At 37.5% G+C, this 21,844-nt stretch overlaps 2 protein-coding genes across 5 annotated transcripts in view; one reads left to right on the top strand and one right to left on the bottom strand.

Moving 5' to 3' along the window:
• Nucleotides 1-21,844, bottom strand: part of CMSS1 (cms1 ribosomal small subunit homolog) — a 231,314-nt gene that overhangs the window by 144,203 nt on the left and 65,267 nt on the right. The window lies entirely within an intron of this gene.
• FILIP1L (filamin A interacting protein 1 like) overlaps nt 1-21,844 on the top strand; it is an 80,138-nt gene that overhangs the window by 3,988 nt on the left and 54,306 nt on the right. The window contains exon 3 of the mRNA XM_068180962.1: nt 5,709-5,887. Coding sequence (XP_068037063.1) covers nt 5,709-5,887 — 179 coding nt within the window. The remainder of the gene's footprint in view (nt 1-5,708; nt 5,888-21,844) is intronic.

The raw sequence follows: 21,844 nt of genomic DNA, 5'->3' as shown, positions 1-21,844 counted from the left end.
ATTTACATTTCCGCCTTTGCTACTAGGACAATGTACCTTTGTATCTGCATGTGCATTTCACCCTTGAGAGTTTTGCCTAGTAGCTCTGAACACAGAGACTCTTCCCAAAACTCAAGTGAAATTACAATTAATTTCAGAAGGCAAATGTAAGATTTCAATTCCTTTACATTCTCACAATTCTCTTACCTATTCTAAACATAAAGTTTCTTGGCAAATTTGATTAAGAATGTAATAGGAAAATTTGGTGACTGGACAGCTTTAATCATTGGGAACAAGATTCATAGGTGAAAAAATGTAGAAAGCATCATTAATACATCTTCCTCTGCAAAACCTATGAGACGTGTGACAGACCAAAACCATTTCTTCTTTGGCCATGAGGAGGTAGTAATTTTTTTTAAACAGGTTTTTTTCAATCAAACTTGCTCTACAGCTATTTCTTTCTGCAACATAAAAAATATCCCATAAGATCACTGTTAGCACTCACATTTGAGGGCCACAAAAGAAGTTAGACTTTAATTTTGGTTTTGTTTCTGACTCAAAGGCCTGAAAAGGTGTTCCATTTCTGCATCGTTTATACATTTAGAAGTAGTCAGGTTTTGTGAAAAAAAAATGTGTCTTCAGATCAATCACCACTTCTCTTGAATAGACAATGAAGAGTATTCAACATTCTAGTAAATGCAGAATAACAATATAAGAATAATTTTCCCTGGTTCAAAAATAAACAATGTTTTTTTAAAGGAATAAAAAAAATCAGAGATGGTAACATAGGATAAGAGAGATAAAGATGAAGACACTGCAGAATTTGTGGTGTCTTTTTCTCTTATCTTCATGGTATCAGAAAGCAGATTCTGGTTTCTAATTTTCCCAATAATATAGCCAAAGATAAAAAAAATCATATGCCTCACTTTGAAATAGAATGAACCTCCTACCACTTTGAGAGCTCCTCTAAAAGAAGTAAATGAGAGGAAAGCCTGTATTTTGCATCCATCAAGGATAATTCAAAATTGAATAAATATTTGGAATCCCATTGCAGATCACCTTGGGGAAAGATGCACCCTCATCAGTATTTTAACCAAGTCTATCTGATTGTGTCCTCACAACATCTGGTAACTGTTGGTCAAAACTTTCCAAGGACCACAGCTGTAGGGCACCAATAAGTCAGTCAAAGGAAGAGACTGAAACAACAGTGCTGACAAGGTGGCATTCAGAAGACCACCAACGTATCTGCATGGAAATTTGGCTCAGCTAGGGTTGAAAAAGCCAAGGGAAGAAGTGCTCCCAAAATCTCTGGTAATCCTAAACTCAGGATTGTACATTTATAAACAATGACTGTGAGGATATTATCAACAGGAATAATATTACACTGAATTTAGGATAAAAAAATGTAACTACGCTGGATTTTCTTCTGGTACACTACCAAACACAAAACAATCCAAAATGAGAAAGACGAACTGTTCAGTTCTGATGTAATGGGTATGAGATACACCATCCTAGTTTGACTTCAATCAAGAGTTAGTGGCAAAATGTAGTTAAACCATTACATTCATGTGAATTTTTAGCTTGCTCAACTATTCACAGTTACGTAAGGCTATGCCTCTGATTTTCCATTGTATTGTACAGCGTGTTCAATTCTAGCAAAAAGCCCATATGGTTAGCAAGAACAAAACAACAAATCACTTAATTAAGATTTTATCACTTCAATTTTCAACAGAAGACATTTATACTGCTGCTTATTAGTCCTCTGTGGTTTTTAGCTAAGAACTGTGCAGGCTGAGTAAACTTGTGTGCATGCATATAAATGGGTATTTCTGCAGGGGCAGATGTAGCATTTGGCCAGAGCAATCTGAGGAACCCGGGGCTGCTGGAGACGCTTCTATGTGAGGATCTCACACCAGCAGGGGTTCACATGACTTCTCTCTCTCCTCTGCTGGAGACGTGGGAGTCAGCCACAAGATCTCACAGGGAAAATGCAAGAGTCAAATTTGCTCCCAAAAGAGGTGCCCTTATCTTGCAGAGGGCCACATCATTTTTTCAACAATCCACACGAAGTGCAGCAACCCAGTCCCAGGCTCTGCTCTGTGTGGTTGGGCAGGGAGGGAAAGGTGTGCTGCATAGGGACACACAAGTGTCACAAGGCCAAATGCCCATTCCCATTACATATCTCACATGCAGACCTCAAGTGTGCTCATTAATTGTGATGCAGGATTGCTGTCTATCTAACTCCCTCCTTTATGACCCACCTGTACCAGGGGACAGTCCCAGCACTTCTTCCCTTCCCTCCCAAGCTCACACTCTCCACCTTGTTCCCAGCCACAAATGCTCACAGCAGAAATGATTTGACAGCATGCTTAAAAGAAACAGAAATGCATCTTCTAGTCTCAACAACAGGAGAAAACTGCAACATACAAACTGCTTTAATACAGCAGCTTATACTTTTCTCTTACTCTTTCATGTGAGCAGGTCTCCCCAAAACACTACTCTTCTTTTTCCCATTTAAAATTCTTTGTTCCAACTCCCTGCCTTTAATACACACCTCACCCATCCCAAACACCAGTTTGTAATCAAAACTGTTGTAATCTCAACAGTGACAAATGTGCTACTGTGAAGTGTAAAGTACGGAGAGCCACAAAACAAAATCCTGGAATTAATAACTTTTATTTTTGCATACATGCTACTTAGATTTCTGCTTGAATTAACCTCCTGTAGCCATTCAACAAGTACTCTACAGCAAACAAAATATACAGAACATATAAAACCCTCCTGGCAGGTCCCACATCCTTTACACCAAACAGTGCAAGAAGCAGGACTATTTTATACTTGGTTAATGTTGCTTGGCTGATGACTAGTCCTCATCTCATTCAAGCATTTATGTGTTCAGAACCAGGATGATCTCATTCATGACCAGCTTGTAGCCAGAAATGTCAGTGATTTCTTATGACAGCAATTTATATATCCCCTCCAATTTTATCATATACTTTCAAAGTGGTGGTCCAATCCACATAAATGCCTTTACTTTCTTAACCCCACCCATGCAGCTGCCTGACCTCACACTGAGGGCTGAGACCAGCAGGCACTCCTGCAAAGCTGATGCCCAGTTCATATCCATTTAATCAAAACAGAGCCATAGTTGCAAGCAGCACTGCATCAGAACTTAGTCAAAAATCAGGAGCCAGACTGGTTTTTGACATTGTATATTCACCTAGCAGCATCATCTTTAAAAAGACAAGGATTAGAAACTTGGGTGATGGCACTTCATGCATCTGTAATACCTGTTCCAAAAACCCCTCTAAAATCTTGGGTGGTGGAGTGGGGTGAAGACTGATAAAACATCTTTCTGGTAAGTTAGAAGCTAAACAAAAGATTTCAATTTTTAAAATTTCCACTTCTGAAAAAATAAGGGAGAGTGTGAAGAAAATAAAATGGACAGTTTTTCTCAACCTGACCTTTTAAGGCAATCCAGTTTTCAACTGCTTTAAAAGATATAGAAAGCACAGCCAAAAGATTCCTGTATAAGGCGACTCTTGCTTACTAAAAGAGATTGCATATGCAAGGGTTTAGGTAAGAAATGTTTTTCCAGGGGAGGTCCTGCTTCAGGATCATGATTCCAGAAAGCAGTCACCTTGCCATGGTAAAGCATGCAAATGACCAGTGAACGAGATAAAAAATCCTTAATGATCTGCTGTAGGAGCACCACAAAATAGCACCAAAACAAATAATCACTGGTCTCTTCGTATTTCTTGATCATGCATGAAACAAGCTCAGCTATGTTACAACAGAAAATGCCGTAAGTAGAAAGTGCAGGAAGTTTTAAAAAATGGTTCACATTTTTATTGGAATATTTTCAATATTTTGTTGGAACCATCTTCAAAAGCCTTATCAATAACTCCTTTTGCTTCATTCACAGCAGTGTCAACAAAAGGTTAACAATTATTTAGAAGGAACATAAGAGAATATACATAGCTTTAAAAGAAGCTGAGAAAAGCAGGGAAGACTTGGAAACCTAAGCAGAAATTGATGATATCCTCACTCATTCAAGAAACTCATGTTTAGGCATTCCAGGTCTCCCTGTCATCATTGCTACTGGCCAAACTGAGAATAAACATGAGGAAAAGATAATTAATCATAATCCCTGGAATTAAATTGTCCAAAACAAGCAGTGGCCCTAAGAATCTGAAACCCCAGTGTTTCTTGTAGCACATAGAATTCCTTGTGGGGGAAACATCAGAGAACCAGAACCAGCTTTGCTTCCCACACTGCCCATTTGTGAATTCTTTCCTATTAATAGAGTGAAACACTACAATCAGATTGACCTACTAGAATAGACTGCGGTTAGAAGGAGGCACTGGGCTGTGAGCTCAAAATTTCTCTTTTCCAAAAAGGACACAAGGATTCCTGTGCTGACCTGATGAGGGAGGCAGTATCCAAAGGGGAACAAGCAGGGAACAAAGTTGCTCACAAATACAGACTCTTCCCAGATCTTTTGATGGCCTCCAGCGATTCTCCTTGAAACTTCAGCTAGATCAGTAATGCTCAAGGAGAAAAACCACTCAGGGTTACACACTTTTACAACTCAGTCACATACTGAACTCAAAATTGTAACAGAATCTTCAGAATCACAGTTTTCTCTAAATTTGTGGAATTATTTTAACAGCGTAAGTCTAGTGAACAGTAATGCCAATACCTCTGTGGTTTGGAAAAATTAAAAATTATTGCCAATAGCTAAAATACATTATTTATATTCAAATATCACTATATAGTAATATCTAGAAAAATTGAAATTTTTTCACTGAAAGGGAGGTCAGGCATTGGATTGGGCTGCCCAGGGAGGTGGTGGAGTCACCATCCCTGAAAGTGTTCAAGAAATTACGGGGCATGGCACTTAGTGCTATGGTTATTTGGTATGATCGTGTTTAGTCAAAATTTTGACTCTATGATCTTGGAAGCCTTTTCCAACCTTAATGATTTTCTGATCAGATGTAAAGTAGAAATCCTTGAGAAAGGGAGGGGAATTTTATGCTCAAATTGTGCTATAAAGGTGCCATCTGAAAGATAAAGACCTCAACAAGACGTGCAATCTGAGGAACATAATAGGAAATGCCACCATAAAAAGAAATACTTCTAACTATTAAAAAATTCAGCACTTACTCCAGAAACCCAGAGCCATGCTCAGAGTAAGCACAAGAGACAGGACTGTTTTGCATTCTTGGCACAACCATGCATTTAAAGTGAAACCAGAAAACTGCTTTTTGATCTACCTCTACCTTACAAAAGCAATTTAATGCTCTTATTTCCTAGGCAGTTATAAGTGAGGCAGCTATTTCTACTCAACCAAAAGTCAGTCATCCACTGTGTGAACCATCGGACGATGCTTCTTCTGCCAAGACATCTGGTTCTCTACCACAGAGATCAATGAGAAAAGCACAACCCTGGGAACAGTAACTGTTAATTAGTTAAAAAAAGTTGAGGATCACTCATGGCAGGAGGAGGAAAGGATGGTGACTGAGGGTCCTGAAAAACAGTACCTTATTTTTTCTAATTTTTTGGGATTAGACTGACAGAATTAAACTGATGGGAGATGACCTTGCTACTAGGCTTATTATTATTATTATTATTGTATTATTAAGCTGCTCTTAAAATTCTTTTAGTAAAGAAAGACCAAGAAAGTAAAAGTTTCAAAATACTTCAGTGGTTTTTCCCTTTTTTTGCAGCTTGATAAAGTTGTAGAGAAACAGAAAGAAGTTCACAAAAGAATGCTAGAACAACTTCTAATGGTGCAAAAAGCACACAGACAGACGCTGCATGAACTAGAGGAAGAGAAGAGGAAGCACAGCAAATACATGGAAAAAAGTGATGAATTTACAAACTTGCTGGAACAAGAATGTGAAAGGTAAGGTTACCTCTTACCATAGTACTAAGAATATGTAGAATTTAACGTTGCATTTAAGGATCTCTCTGCTTTATTTTGCATCCACTAAAAATCAGACATATTTGCGGAGTTGTGTTTTGAGAGTTCAGCTGGGAAAACATAACTAATGACTTCTAACAAACAATTATGTCTACATCTCCATCAGCCAGCAAGGTAGGTCAAACAGTTGGCAGATTCTTCAGCACTGTTGCAAGATGCCAAGGATGTTACACTGCAAAGAATACAGGGAGACATGCACATGTATGACATTATAACCAACAGGAAGCAGGTGAACCTTTCAGTGTGTTTTAGAAGCTCGGTACACTCTACAGTATGTAAGGAAGAGAAGACGTCATCAGACACGCAGCCTTTCATGGCAGAAGAAAAAGACATGAGGAAAAGTAAATATTTGGACAAAATATAGAAATACAGACAGGAAGCAAAGGCAGAGGATAATTTCCAGAAAGCTTTGAAAGTAAGAATGACAAAGGTCTCATACCAGAGTTGGCATAAAACCCATAAGAACAGCTTTATTTCTTAAGAGTAACCTAAAAGTCTCACAGCTTGTTTAAGCACAGTGTTACATTACAGTTTCAATACCAATTCTCAGAAGAATTAAAAATTTAATGTAATTTACTGTCTTTAAAAGAAGTCACTTTATATTGTGCCTTCTTTGAATCTGCAATAAAACTGAACACATTGTAAGGAAAAAAAATCAAAGAACATTTCCTATTCCCTGTATAGCTAGCCCAGAAGATAGGAGAATATTGTCTCAGTTTCCTTTTGCTTAAGAACAGATGGAAATGTTTGGGTGTGAGAACGTCAAGCCTATTCTAAACTCACATTATGCATAGATAATTCTTTCTTTGCTTGGCCTGTGTAATATCACATCCTACGTATTCTGGCAGTGCTCACCCCGTGTGCTGCACCTCTCTCCTGCACATCGATCAAAGGCAGCACACACCGAGCACATGGCCGGATTTATGGCTCGCAGCTCCAGAGGCTGGGGAAGAAAACACTTTGCTCCTCAGGAAGATGTGTACAGATGCAGGCAAGCATAGGCACACAGAGAAAAGCACATACTAGGAACTGTTCTTGTGAATCATCATCAATCAGGAATCAAACCCTGAGCGCAAGGGAAGTTTTCATCTCTGCTGTCTTCTCAAAATATGACACATTTATCTCTTAGAGGCAGAGCTAGACAACTCCACTTGCTGAGAGTGGTAAAATGTTACATCAAACAATGTGCTTACACTGTGAAAAGCTGCACAGATGGAAAGACTAAGCATTGGAGTAACTAATTTTCTTTTAAACAAGACAGACATTGGATTAAAACTCTCTTCCCTGTCCCTCTCTATATCCCTCTATCCCTTCCCCTCTGCCCCACCTCTGTTCCCATTCACAAGAAGACTGTGAAGCATTTACCACTATTGTCTGCTACTTTTAATCAAGCTGCCTGGAAAATGGTGGGAAGAGGGGGAATGCTGGGGTGCTTAAATAGCCTTTAAAGTATATAATAATAGCTGTCATATTAAGTATCTTTTTTTTTTTTCTGAGGATGTATTTTATGTGGAAAACCTTAAGGGGATGTGATGTCACTTACTGAGCTGATTCCAAATTGTTTGCCAAGTAATGTCACCATCAAGATCTCCACACAGTTGCCTGCCATAACAGAAAAAAAAGAAAAACAAAAAAAAAAAAAAACCCAAAAACAAAAAACCCAACAAAAAACAAAAAACCCAACAAAAAACAAAAAACCAGACCAAAAAACCACAACCAAAAAAAAACTCATGAAGTTAAGGCACAGCTTGTACTACATGAGCCTACCTGACATGGCAAAGTAACCTTTTCTTCCACCTGAAAATTCTTACTCCAATTTACATTTTCTCAAATGCAAACTTAGCATTTGGATTAAGAACAAATAGAACTCTATAAAAAGTTTCACACAAAAAGCAATTACATGAATTTTTGCTTAACCCCAATACAAGTAAAGAAAAGGCAGGAAGGATTCACAAATGAACTTACTTTTCTTTTTTAGCCAGAAGCAATATCCTCTTCTATATGATGGATATATAGCATTCCAAACAATATTTCGGGTTCAAAGCAAAATCCCTGACTTTCAATTAGCCAAAGACATGCCTTACTTTTATCAAAGAGCAAGACTACAGTTTATGCTAAAGATATCCTTGGAGGGTATACAAAGTATACAAGCCAAAGAAGGTACATGAATAATATGCGACTGTGATGAAAAGGAAAAAAACTTAGATGTTATGAGACAGTGATGCTGAGATTCTGAAAACTACTTCTTATGGCAAGATTAAAGACATCATTAGTTTAGACTTAGATCCAAGTCTTACAAACTGTTCTGGATATATCTTCAAATAAGGCAGAAAGAAAGCACTTCCTCCATCTTGCCTGTGTGCTCAGAAAAACAGAACTGAAGAATTTTTAAATGAAAATTTTAGTCATGAATTTATCAGATGATCATGTTTTACATAAACTGGAGAACCCTTCATCTCTACAGCCTTTGTATTGCCTTATGCCCTTTATGGATGCCATCTCTCATGGAAAGAGTGTTTGGAATGTGCAAAATATAAGAGTCTTTGATGACTCAGTAAAAGCTCTTCACCTTAACCATTCAAGAATTGGACTTCACAGTAAAGCAACAAGACTGTCCTCAGCAACTGTACATTGTCAGATTTGGGAGGTTAAGCTCATGACAGGCTGAGTGAAAACTTTCTAGATATGAGAACCAGATTAGCATTCAGTGTTAACCCTTTAGGCAATTTAAGTATTTTTCTTGTTGCCAGCGAAAAATTAATCCTACTTGTTGTAGTTCAGAGTCTTCTTGTAGTTCAGAGACAAAGACTGATCTTGAAAGTGAACAGTCTCATTCCTTACAACAGACATTTACCAGCAAACAAAAGAATAAAACTATGCTACTCTCATTGTAGTGATTCATCTTCAGTCACACTTTTAAAGCATGGAGCCACAAATGAGCCACAAGCCTGACAAGCTCCTAGCATATGAGGAGAAGTTCTGTAGAGAAAAAGAGGCCAATGGACAACTGGATAGGTCTTTCCTGCACTTCAACATCAATGATTCTCTGTGTGTGTGTGCAGACCAGACAGGAACACCAAGACAACAACCTGTGCATGGTGGTGTAGCAGACCAAGTCAGCTGGAGTCCAGAAGGGAAAAACTGGTTGTGTTGATGGAGCTTAAAGAAACAGCAGCACCAAAGTTCAGAGAAACATAAAAAATAATAAATACAAAAGCTGGATACACAGACAACTAGGTCCACCTGAAGAATCGTACCATAAAAGCTACTGGCCTTGTTTAGAAGCTCTTGCATTTCATGGGGTTGGAAGGTGGAGAGAAGGATTAGGGACTATGAAAAATACTTACTTCAGATTCTTATTCAGAGTCCACTGTATCTTCCCTGAGATTGTATGCATTTGTCCAAAATCACTTATCCACATTCCCTATTTTTGCAGCAGCATTAAATAATAAAAGCTGCTGGTTTAGAAAACATTTTAAAATATGTAAAATATGGGTAAAATATGAATATGAAACTAAAAGGTTTTCCAGATATGCATGTTCCCAGTTTGAAAACACATGCCATATGTAGACAAGTATTTATGCATATACATAGTACTCTTTACCTCACACAAAAAAAAGAAACAAAAGAGCAAAACAGAAGAATGTTTAGCACTTACACAGTCCTTTTCCACTGCATATCTCAAGAAGCTTTAAATATTATCTAAAGACAGCTATTCCCCATTTTCCATTTACTGAAAGGAAAGGAAGGTATGAGGAAAATAAATCAATCACAGGTACCCGAGAGTTAAACTGGATGAAAGGAAGAAATGTCCCAATGTACAGGTGTGTTCCACCTTCAAACTTTCTATATTCTATACAGGCTCTCAACTATACAAAAGGGCAAAGCTTTATTAAGAAGATACACCTGTTAAAAGGTCAATGTTATTCAAAATGACAGGGAAAAAAAGGAGTTCACTAATAGGCAATGTAAATACATTTTTAAAGGTAGTTATAATAAATTTTGCTCACAGAATTCAAATATTAGCACAAAACTCTGCAGTTTAGTATAGAAGGAATTAATAAATCTTAAGGTTAAGGATCATCTACTAATAGGAGGGTCTTTTTCCATGAAACCTAATCTGCAGAAGTCTCACACCTGTAGTCTTTGTCATCTAACAAAACTGTACAAAACACTGCTTTTTGCTCCAGCTGCTGCCACCCTCAATGTCAATCAGTTAATGGAACAACCTATCGAGTGACACAAGTTTCAAGTGGTCTCTGGAGATCTCCAGCACAACCTGCTGAGTGCAGGGCTAACTTCACAGTCAAAGCAGGTTGCTCAGATCCTTGTCCAGCTGACTACTAAAGATCCCCAAGGATTGTGCTGGCTGCCTGGGCTCCTGATGCAAACTCAGGCATCAAGACCTGTTCCCTCAGTTTCCTTGTAGGCATCATTCTGGTCTGGCTTCTGCACCATGTTCAACCAAAAGCTTAATAATATCTGTTTCTTCCGGCAAAGCTCTGAACTTAATCCATCTTCACTTTCTCTGATAATTTGGCTGCCTTGGGCACAAATGAGCTTTTAGCTCTTACCCACACAGTTTCTGTGACTCCAGCTTGGGCTCATTTCTCAGAGTGTTTCACAGTGTACTCTGAGTTGGAAACTTACCACTGTCCACCTCTGCTCTGTTCATAGCACTCCATAGGTCTTACTCTTTATGTCTTTTCTTCATCCATTCAATCTCTGTGCTTCTCCTCACAGAAACTCAAAGTCAGGCATCATCTCTATGATGACAACTCAAGTGTACTCCAGCCATCACCAAAACAACAAATCTCATCATATGAGCAACCTGTCATCATTCCCAACTTCATGAAAACAGAAGGGAATCAGTCTTTTATCCCTCAGCCCTTGGCTTCATCCTTACAATTCTCTAATACCTCCATTCTTAAAACCAGGGTAACTGCTTGCCACAGCCTGTTGTACCTAGACGCATTTTTACCTGAGCCTTCCTACATGTAATTCTCACAAATTCTAGTTCATAGCACCTCCAAGAAAAATAAGTATTAAAAAACAAAGGAACAAACAAGCCAAACACACACACCCAAATAAGCCAAACATATCTTTCTGTACTTCCAAATAATTAAATAATTTTCCAGTCCCTCACTTTAAAAATACTTTTTGATCACTTCCACATTAGCTATTTCAGCCTTCTCTGTATCTTCCTTGGATGCACACTCAATAGTGAATTAAGGCTACAGATTCTCTCTTGTGTACCTTCTTCTGCTCTAATACCTTGTTATTACATGGACTAAACATCACCAAAATTAAATGAGATTAGAAGACTGCTCAGGGTTTGAGTTCGTAAGAAAGGTAATTTCATGAAACTGAGAGCTCTAGGCAAAGTGGTTTGGGTTTATTTTAAAGTGCCAGATGAAAGTAATTGCTACCCACAATAGATCAAGTAAACAGTGCTTGAAATTCAGGACAGGGTATCAAGGAAAGAAGGAACCATTTTAACTAAAAGGTGAAATGTATTAGTTCCTAGTATAACATTGCTATGCTTTAATTCAAACACATTTACACATTGGATTAGCGATATTTTCCATGTCTAGCTTGGGAAAATTCAATATTCTGGAAGACTGAGTATAATTAATATTTGCTATTTTTCTTAATGAAGCCAATTAAATATTATAAAAAGCAGGATTTTAGCTCTGCAAAGAGCTGCAGTAAAAATAAACACTGTGTCAACTTATTTATTCTACACGTGTTACCAGCGGTTTTTAATTTCATGCACACTGAACTATTGTTGTAGATTGCATTGTACTCAAATGCAATCATTTCCTTTTAGCTTTCTGGCAATAAGTTATATGTATTACATATGCTGGAGACTATGTCTTGCAAGTTGTGAAATGGATGCCAGATCTGTGTACATTTGACCTTTTTCATGGGTATCTTGTGTTCTGTAGGTGAATAAGAAAGACCCACCACAAGCACAACATTTGCATTCTTACTCTACATTACACCCCAATGGGACAGTCCCACTAATAACACCACTGAGGCATGAAGAGAGACTTGAGGAAGTGATGTACACAGATTAATGACCTCATGCTCATATGCGGAAAACTATGTACTGTTGCACTACATAACTTTCAACAGATGTTGTGAAATCAAATCTTTGTCACAATTCAAGGATTCAAAGATGCTTACAACAGCCTTTGTGCATGATGAAAGATAAAAATACTTTATCTTAGAGCAAATAAATAGAATTTAGGGTTAAGATCCCCAAACTGTCAAACAAGGTCACATTATGTTTTTTCAATGCAAAATTCCAAGAATAAATACAAATAGAAAGAGGGCTCAGTGTTAAAGTAAATGAGAAATTCTCTCTAGATCAGTGGTGCAATTCAAAATTATTCCACCTACTGTCATTAGCAAGGAGATGTGAGATCTAGATGACAAACATTTCTCATGCAACTCCACTGACACTGGTGGAATGACACAGAAAAATAGACTCATATTCAGATATTTTTTAAATTCTGGGCTTGTAACATGTCTATTCACTGTTTCAGGCACACTATACTATTAGAAACCAATACTATCATTGCACATTTTGGGAGGATGGAGAGGGTACAATGAATAACCTTAGCCAAGGACATTCTCCTACACTGCTACCCTCTCTCCCCTCATGTGTGTGGAAAGAGATTCTCATTGCCTTCCTTGCAAAAGGACATAAATTCTGAAAGGGACAACTAGGGAAAGCCACCCTTTACCACCATGGTGGTGGCCCTGGTCAGCACTTTTAACCCTCATGTCAGAACTCAAAAGGAAGGATGACCTTTCTAAGCTGGCAAGTCTCAGCACATTTATGGCTCTTGTAAATCAACACCTAAGCAGTGACCAGTATGGGCGATGAAGCACAGGCCAAATATGCTCATGAGGAGGCACTGCCCTCAGTAATGGGGCACTCGTTCCAGTCACCAATTTACATTTCCAAATAAGACTGAGGGCACCACTCCATGTGTGGCACAGCACAAGTCTAATCATAAGCAACAATAGAGGCAGATGACTGTACCAAGACCTGTGACCAAAAAAAGACAGGGTGCACTTCTGATTCATTGCAGGGTGGGGCTGTGAAAGAGGGATAAACTGGCACAGGATTTTGTAACTGTAACTTTGAAAAGAAAACACACAACATCAGACAGACAGAAAAATCCCTAAATCGTTCTCCAAGATAGAAAACTTGACACTCTCATAATTTTCCAAAAAAAGCCATTGCTATGGGAAAAGATGTACTCTGGTTTGAATGTGGAGGAGGAGAAATCTCAATGAAGTTAAGATATTTCTCGTGGCAGAAAAATTTAAGTGACTTACATGTGCTATAATTAGTTTCATATCTTAAAAACAGGCAGGAGAAAATTGCCATGAGAACTTAGAATGCAGGTCACACATCAGTTACCAAGACTTGTTATCTAAACTCAACCAAGTTTCCCATGGCATGCTGTGAGCTTCAATGCATTTATGCCCAGCTAAAAAACAGTTCAGTATTATATACACACATGTGAGAGAACCATGCATGGGAGACTGCAGCAATTTAAGAAAAATGTCTCAGCCTCAGTCTCTGTGCTGAGACAGTAATTTTAAACAGAGAATAAATAAAAAGATCAGAAGCACTAAGTCTGTTAAGAACACAGATTACTTGAAAAATTTGCTAAAAATAAACACCAAAATCTTCTCTCATGGCAATTTTTATTTTCACGTACGTTATTTTGTTTCTTGAGCCTGAAATGCACATTTTAGAGCCTTTCATAAAAACACCACACGTTGGGACAAGGTAACACAACCTATTTAGAGTCTGAAAATCAAGAGTGTGAACACATTGAAAAACTATGTTCAGTATTTGTATCTTTCTACTAAGAAGACTGGAAAAAAGCCACAGAAATTCTCTAAAAGTTTGGGAAGGACATATTGAACTCTGGTCTTTAAAATTTGTGATTCAGACTCATGTATGTTTCAGTGTGTGTAATGATGAGGCACAGGTCAGGTAGATGGCTCAGAGTAGCAAACAGGAGTAGATACAAGAAAACCTACTGGACCATGGAGTCTCTCCCTTGCAACAGGGAGTTGTTCTCCAAAAGAACTGTCAACAATTTTACTTCTCATTTCAGATGTCCAAAATACAGAAAAGTCCTCATCTCCCTAGAAATGTTCTATAAAAGTTGCACTGTCATAAACAAAATTAGATTTTCTATTCATTCAATAACTTATTCTCTTTACAGCTCAATGCAGTACGTCCTCTACTGAAAGATGCTAGATACTTGGCTAAGACTGAAAAAGAACCCTAAGGCACCCATTTTGGTAACAGAGAGATCCATAGCAGATAAAACCCTAGGAGGAGAGCTGGAGTGGGCTGCAGTAAGCTTTGCTGCTTCAGAATGATTCCAAATGGAGAACTGCCCACTCTCCTTCTGTGGTAGGTCTCAGCTGCACACCCCTTGGAATAAAATCTCACGGCGCTTGTGAGGCACAACTTGACGGAACTCCAAAGACTGAGCAGGCAGAGAATTAACCAGTTCCTTCATGCTCCCACAGAAAAGTTCATGATGGGAAACATGGCTGGTAAAAGCTGAAGCTTGTACAGACATTCTGACAAGGGAAGGCCCCAGCACTAGACTCTTGAACAATAACCTGATCATCAACAACAGCAAGAAGCAGATAAAAAACACAAACACAATAGTTTGGGTTTAGACTACTAGTTTGGGTTTAAACTATAGACTACTGAGAGATGTCAGGGGAAGTATTCTGCCATAGAAAACTTTCCCCTCCCCAAAATAGGAGATTAAAAATCCATTTCCCCTCTCCCCTCCCCAAAATAGGAGATTAAAAATCCAAAAGGGACAATAACACTGAGATTACTCAGTTAACTGATTTATGTCTGCCAGATTTGGCCTAGCAGCAGTTACCTTCTCCCAGACTCTGCCTTTGTGTTGTAGAAGGGAAACTCATTGAATCCAGAAATGTGGTTTTCAAATGTGTACATGAGCTTGATGAGATATACCTTGCACAGGTCTGCTCTCATTCTCTGACTAAGATCCACTGAGCACCTTCAGCAGAGATAGCATCCAACATAAGGCACTGCAAAAGCACATCACTAAAGCTGCTCTTTGCCTTATTTACTTCCTTGCCAATAACTTCCAAGTCAAGTTTTGCTTGAAATTACATGAGCTGATTAAAAACATGCAACTTAAAATAGAGCTCTTCACTTTTAAAAGCAGTCAAGGTCTTTGGCTTTTATATGCTACAGGGCAATTCCTTAGCCTCAGCACTTTGATTCACACCATCTTCAAGTCACTGGGGAAAGGCACATGCCACACAAACGTTATCAGGTAAACCCTTGGTTTTTTTTAACTACCCTTCCATTTCAGAAAACTGTAATGTTTACAATCTCACTCGCACTTCCTTACACATTATGCTAGCCTCCTCCCTCCTCATAGTCTGAACAAAACCAGAGAACCTTGTGGAAAAAGAAATAAAACCTAGCAGAAATGGAGACCATGCACCCTCCTCTCCCTTCACACTGATTTGTCTGCTAAAAACGTCAGGATTATCAGGAAATTCTGAGCACTGTAAACCTTATTCTGATGTATAAATTTACTACGATTAAAAAGACTTCTAGGAATGTTCAGATCCTACAATTTGCATTTAAGTCATCAGGAAATTGGGACATCATTTATTAAATGTTTAGACAAGATTTCACATGTTTCTCATTTCAAACTTTCATCTTGCATCCAACTGAGGAACTGAGAAGTAAGACCCACTCCCTGAAATCCTAAAATTCTCCCTTTTTTTTCAACAGTCTTGCCAGCTAAACTCTGGATGTCTTTATGTTCTGTCAGACAGGAGAATGAGTCAGTCTGTCCCTAACTGCTTTCTAAAAGGGAAATTGAGAAGTTTGACGACATATTTGGATAAACACACTTACTGGATAAAGTTACTTAACTTTTTATATCTCTAAGTTTGCTATAAACCTCCAAAATCCTTATAGGCTAGATTTAAGTACAGCCAATAAAAACTATAGGTTATAAGTAAAGTTAATGAAAACCACTCTATTAAAACTCCAAGGACCTTGTAAACATGCTTATCAAAGCTTATCAAAGCTTTACCACTGTAATACAGCACCACACCCATAAATCCATGTTATTAATTGCTAGTCATCCCCACCTCTTATTGAAAAATCAACCCAATATCCAGTTTTCTCATGATCTCTGAACAATGATCTCTGCTACAATGTAGCATCCAACACTAGCTCTGAATGAAGAAACAGTAAGTAAACTCTGGGTTCAAGTCTCCTGAAAAGACAATGAAAACTGCTGTGATCATCTGTGTATGTGCTTTAGATCTTCCTGAGTGCAGCATTTGGCCTAGAAATAAATGATGATTGAAATACACAGAACTGAAGCTACAGAGGGGCACAAATGCTGAGCTGATTTAGCTTCCTAAGCCCTCAGTTTACCTTACCAGAGGGTAAGGAGGTTTGTAATACCACTTCGGAATGCATCATTTCTTGCAATAGCAACTATCCAACAGCATGGTGTGTAACTCAATAGTTTTATCAAAGGAACGTCTCTTACAGATTCAAGATTCTGATCTCTGTGAATTCCCATCTTCTTTAGCTCTGTATTAACTTCAGATGCAAAGTAAGAAAAGCAGGCATTCCAATACAAAGAAAGAAAAGAAGGCATTCCAAAGAGAGCTTTTACTAGTTGCACAACATAAAACATTCTTTTACATGAATCAGCCTGTTTTCCACATATGCTTGTAAGGATTATCAAATTTTAAGATTAGTTTGGTATCAATTTCTTGTCTGCAACCAATCTTAAAATTCAGCTAATTCCATATAATATGAGATTTCACTGCCAGCATTTCATTAAAGTCTGTCGTTTAATGGTCACATATGCAAAGATGTGAGTCTCAAAACAGTAAACCCAACCTTGACCTGGGGTATCCTAAATGCAAAGACAAGTGGTTTTATGATACACAGCAGATATCCAGAGAATTTTGTAGAGAAAACAGGGAAGGAGCTGTTCATGATAAAAATAACAACATATAAAAGAATTTTCAAAGTGCTTGGAGAAAAAAATTAGCCTTTTAGCCACCTGACAACAAGACTGTTGTCTCCATAGCTACATCTTTGAAATAGTTCTAGTACCAAAGTACTGGTTCTGGCATTACAGTCATATTTCATAAAGTAGCTGAGAAAATGATGCAGAAAGAAAGAACTCAGTTTTATTAGACTGTGGAACACATTTGAAATAGGATGCACAAGTTTAACTAAAAAAAACCAAAAACAAGCTACTGGTATTTAAGCTTAAAATTGAGATGAAGACTATTTAAACTTAACAGAAAATTCACAGATGCAAGCACAGTTCAGGATGATGCACCAATTAGAGATGCAATCATTAAAACTCTATTCTTGGAAATAAAGCATTTAAGTAGCTAAAGAGCATTTCAAACAAGCAGAATTAAAAAAAAAACCAAACACAACAACTACAAACCAAATAGTCAAAGAACAAGGGTGCAAGGGCTCTTATGCAATTTCAAGAATCCAACATAAAAATCAGTCTGTCCAGTTGTAAATGTGGCCATAGATAGAATGAGATTTTATACTTCTACACTATGTGAGAAGAATATCCAGAGAAATATGATTATACTATTGATAAGTATTTAAATCAAAATTAGAGAACAGGTTATGCTGATGTAGGACCTGTACAACTGCAACAAAAAAAGGAAAGCAGAAAAGTGGAGCCAAACAAGAGAAACGTATTTAACTGTGTAAAAGCATATCCAGACCTTCTGTGAGTTGAAGTACATACATAAACAGATAATCATATAAATGCTAGACTACTGATCATCAATCCAAAATAATGAAGAGGGCTGAAATCAGAATCTGGAGACCTTTCACCTCTGAACAATGAAGTATAAAATTAATTTGGTTCATTTGTCACAATGTCTTTTATATTTGTATTGACTGACTAACAGTGTTGGATTCCAATGTTTTGGAAGTCAAGGAGGTTTCTGCATTAGACTGTTTATGGAGAAAGAATCTGTGAAGCCATCTGAATACAAACCAGCAGTAGAAAAAGTTTTAAATCAAATTTGTACAACACAAAGCAACAAGTCTACTAGCACTTTACCAGGACTAAATGGTATTTAAGTATTCTAAAAGAACTTACATGAAAAACTGATGAACTATTAGCTGGTGGGTTCTTAAAGCAGCACTAGTTTTTTACAAGAGAAGATGTAGTAAAGAAGAGAACTGGCATGCATCTGATGAACACAAACATCTCCAGCCATTTGAGGGAAAAGCAGAATGATGTGGCAAATCTGCTCTCCTTCCCCACCTGTCCTCAAGTAATGCTTTGCTGTTCTATCCTGTTAATCCTGGTACCTGAACTGAAGAAAGACTAACTGGGCTTAGAGCAGTTCATTTACCCTTCTCCCAGTATGGATATGTATCTCTTTAATGTGCATAAAAAAGGTCCTTGAGGGTTTGACTATTTACATACAATTGTTTGAAACAGATATTTACAAAGGCCAATTTTAATTGAGTTTTCTTTAGCCTGTGCACCTATTCATCATCACCCCATTTTTTCATCCATTAACTGACTTCAACTAAAATGCAAGAAAGAATCTTCGGAATTACTAAATGTCTACTGGGCTCTTGGAAACAGGTTATCTTTTAGTGTCCAGGACATTAAGCAAGAGTGCAGTTTGACCTTGATAAGAGTATGTTGCAGAAAACCTTTGTGTTCCTCCCAACAGTGTGGAAAACCTGGTAGATTGCAAATTATTGGACAAGAAAACAAGTCAAGTCATAAAACAAACTTCCGTAACTAATTTAGTTTCACTATACAAAGAGCCTTTGTATTGTGAAACTAAATTAGTTTCCACAACAAATAATGCTGTTTTTACAAATAGCTACCTATTCTTATTGCACCCAAATGTAGGAGGAATATCAGAAGTTTGATTTGCCATTGCAAAAGCTGAATATTTGGATAGCTGTAGAATATCACAACTTTCACTTACTTCTTCTTTTCTTTCTAAAAATCAAAGAATGAGGTCATGGGAACTCATGCACAAGTCTCTTGAAAATATCTGTAAAGAAATATTTAGTCAAAATTTTAAGAAATAAGTACTAGCACGTGGTGTCATAGTTTGAAAAGAGTTCAGCCATGCAGCCTTCATCCTCCTAGAGAGTGGCAGCCAGATTTCCCAATTAAATAAGGCATGCAGCAGTTCATAAAAATAATGGGGAGAGGAATAAAGATGCTGAGTTCAAGGGAACAGTTAGACTTTTAAAAATTACTCCAAATAAAGCAGAGCTCTCCTACCTCTAAGAAGAAAGGGAGAGTCTGTTTGTTTTTAAAAGAAAAATACTAAAAATACCTTCAATTACATTAATCTCAAAAAATGTTGGAGAGAACACATCACATGTCCTCTTCAAATGAATGCATACAAATAAAAAAGCAATTAGACAAAACATATATGATGAATATTTAAGTCACTGAAATATCCTCAAGAATTAGGACAGAGGAATAATTGGATCCCAACACAAGATGACACTAAGACCAGGAATGCAGAAAAAAATCCATCCTGAAACATTTGAACACCATTCCACTTCCCTGTAGCATCCAAACATCTACCTTAATTATTTAAGAAACTTCTCATGTTATTTTGTTTGTTCAGCTGTTTTAATTACAGTGGGAAAGAAAAAGCTGATGATTTGCTGTGTAACACGCAAGAAGTCCTTCCTTATTTCACACAAACTCCTCATTTTCCTGCATAAAATGGAACAATGTAATTACAGGTGCAAACCCTTACTCACTGTCATTGCATTCAGAACAAATACATAAATGAGAGTACAAACAACGACATGCTAGAGGAGTTTGTAAATACTTCATAAGGTATATATTAAGCAGACATTCATATGCAAGTTTTGTGCATCGGTTTCTTTTTTTTATATATATGGTTATTCTATTTGATCCATCTGTCCTCAGATACTTCAGTTCTTAGTATTAAAATCATTCAATTCAATTTCCTTTTCTGTTCTTGTCATCAGCTCTTTAAGGAGTACATATTTTTGACATCATTATGGCAAAACATGTAGTTTTGGTTGCAGCTCAAAAAAAATCCTAGCCTTCTCTTCCTATTCAGATTATCTTACTGTTTCTCCATTCTTACATGACATGATCTTATGACAGGTATATCATTGCACCTTCTAGTAAGCCTAACATGGACCAAGTTCTGTCCTCCTACTGCTCATGTCCTGTCTCTGCTCTTGAGTGTAGCTGTAAATTATGTTCAGAACAAAAAATGAACTGCGTCCCCTGTTTGGCATTAAAGGCAAGATTCAACCTATAGATCTAAAGTGGAGGACTTTGTTCAGATGCCTCCACTTTGGGGCTGGTGCCCAAGATCCCAGTGTTGTCTAAGGAAATAGAGCTCCACTCAAGTGACTAAAGACAAGCATCTTTACACACACTAAAATCCCACTCCAGAAGTGATGATTTGTAAGTAACATAGCTAGGTCACTACTCCTTTCCATAACCTCTCTTTGATTAAGCAATTTGCAGAATAAATCTGTACTGGGCTCTTTATTTACACCACAATAACTTGCAGCACAGTTTCTTGTACGTCCCCCTCGTGTGCAGGTATTAACCAATGGCTCTGATCCAGCTTATCTGTTTCACATCTACAGCATCTGCCCATTCAGATTTCTTAACATTCTACTTCTGCCTACACATTTAGACTTCGCCTTTCAGTTTTAAGGAAACACCCTCTTGAAAGAAAATGAATTCATCAAATTGGGGAAAAAAAGGCAAACAGCAAAATCACAGAAATATCTGAAAATCATACATTTCATAGAAGTCCATTAAATTGCTTTTTGCATTCTGAGTTTGGACCAAGAAGAATGTGATAAGCAGATATACCATGTATGGTGGAATTTGTGTCAGTCCTCACAAGGATACAGTTAGTAGTAAAAAAAAAAATAGGAAATTGGTGCCAATGCCACATGGTTAAAAAAATAGAAATGTGATAAAGAAAAAAGTTCTTTGATTACTGCTGTCTTTTCTCATTACTCATGTAGAGATATCCCTATTTATCAGCAAAGGAAGGAAAAATATATAATGACATTTTCGTGGGAAGGGGAAAAATACAACCCCTATTTGATTCTTAACTGTTTGGCCAAGTTTAGAGTTACAAAATGTGTTTACATTAAGAACCTGAGGTTTGTTTGAATGTTTACTTTATAAAAGTTCTGAGTTGAGAAGCTTGCAGAGTGAATTGCATGATACTGTCAGTGTAAATTACAGGTTTTGTTTGCCACAGCCCGGTGCAATGAGCAGCTGGCCAAGAGCCAAACAAAAGGGCATAATTTAAAACACTCAATCAGTTATATTCTGAGACATTTTGTTTAGCTTTTAATAAGCCCTCCAGGGATGGAGAAATTACTAAAGCACATTGTCCTGACATGAGCTAAAACGGTCCTCTCTTGTCACCACATTTCTGGGAATTTGACATTAATGCACTAGATGAACGTAAGTGCATATAAATACACACATACATATACATATATACATGCTCATATTTTTGCACATATGTATATGGAGATACATTTTATTTTACAGATTTGCACATCTGATGTTCTTTGTGGCTTTCCACCTTTCAAATGAAACATCCATAGCCAGTGAAATTTCCATACCCATTTATATATTCACTCATCTACTCTCTCTGGACAATTTCTTGTTTTATATGTTAAGAGTGAACCAAATACATGAAACACAAAGCATCCACAAATGGAGAGTGAGGACTGTTCAGGAACTGTTCTTTAGTTTACCT

This window comes from Anomalospiza imberbis, chromosome 2 (assembly GCF_031753505.1).
Source record: "Anomalospiza imberbis isolate Cuckoo-Finch-1a 21T00152 chromosome 2, ASM3175350v1, whole genome shotgun sequence".
NCBI lineage: Eukaryota > Metazoa > Chordata > Aves > Passeriformes > Viduidae > Anomalospiza > Anomalospiza imberbis.
Note: the sequence above shows the minus strand (reverse complement) of the source record. Positions and strands in the feature narration are given on the sequence as shown.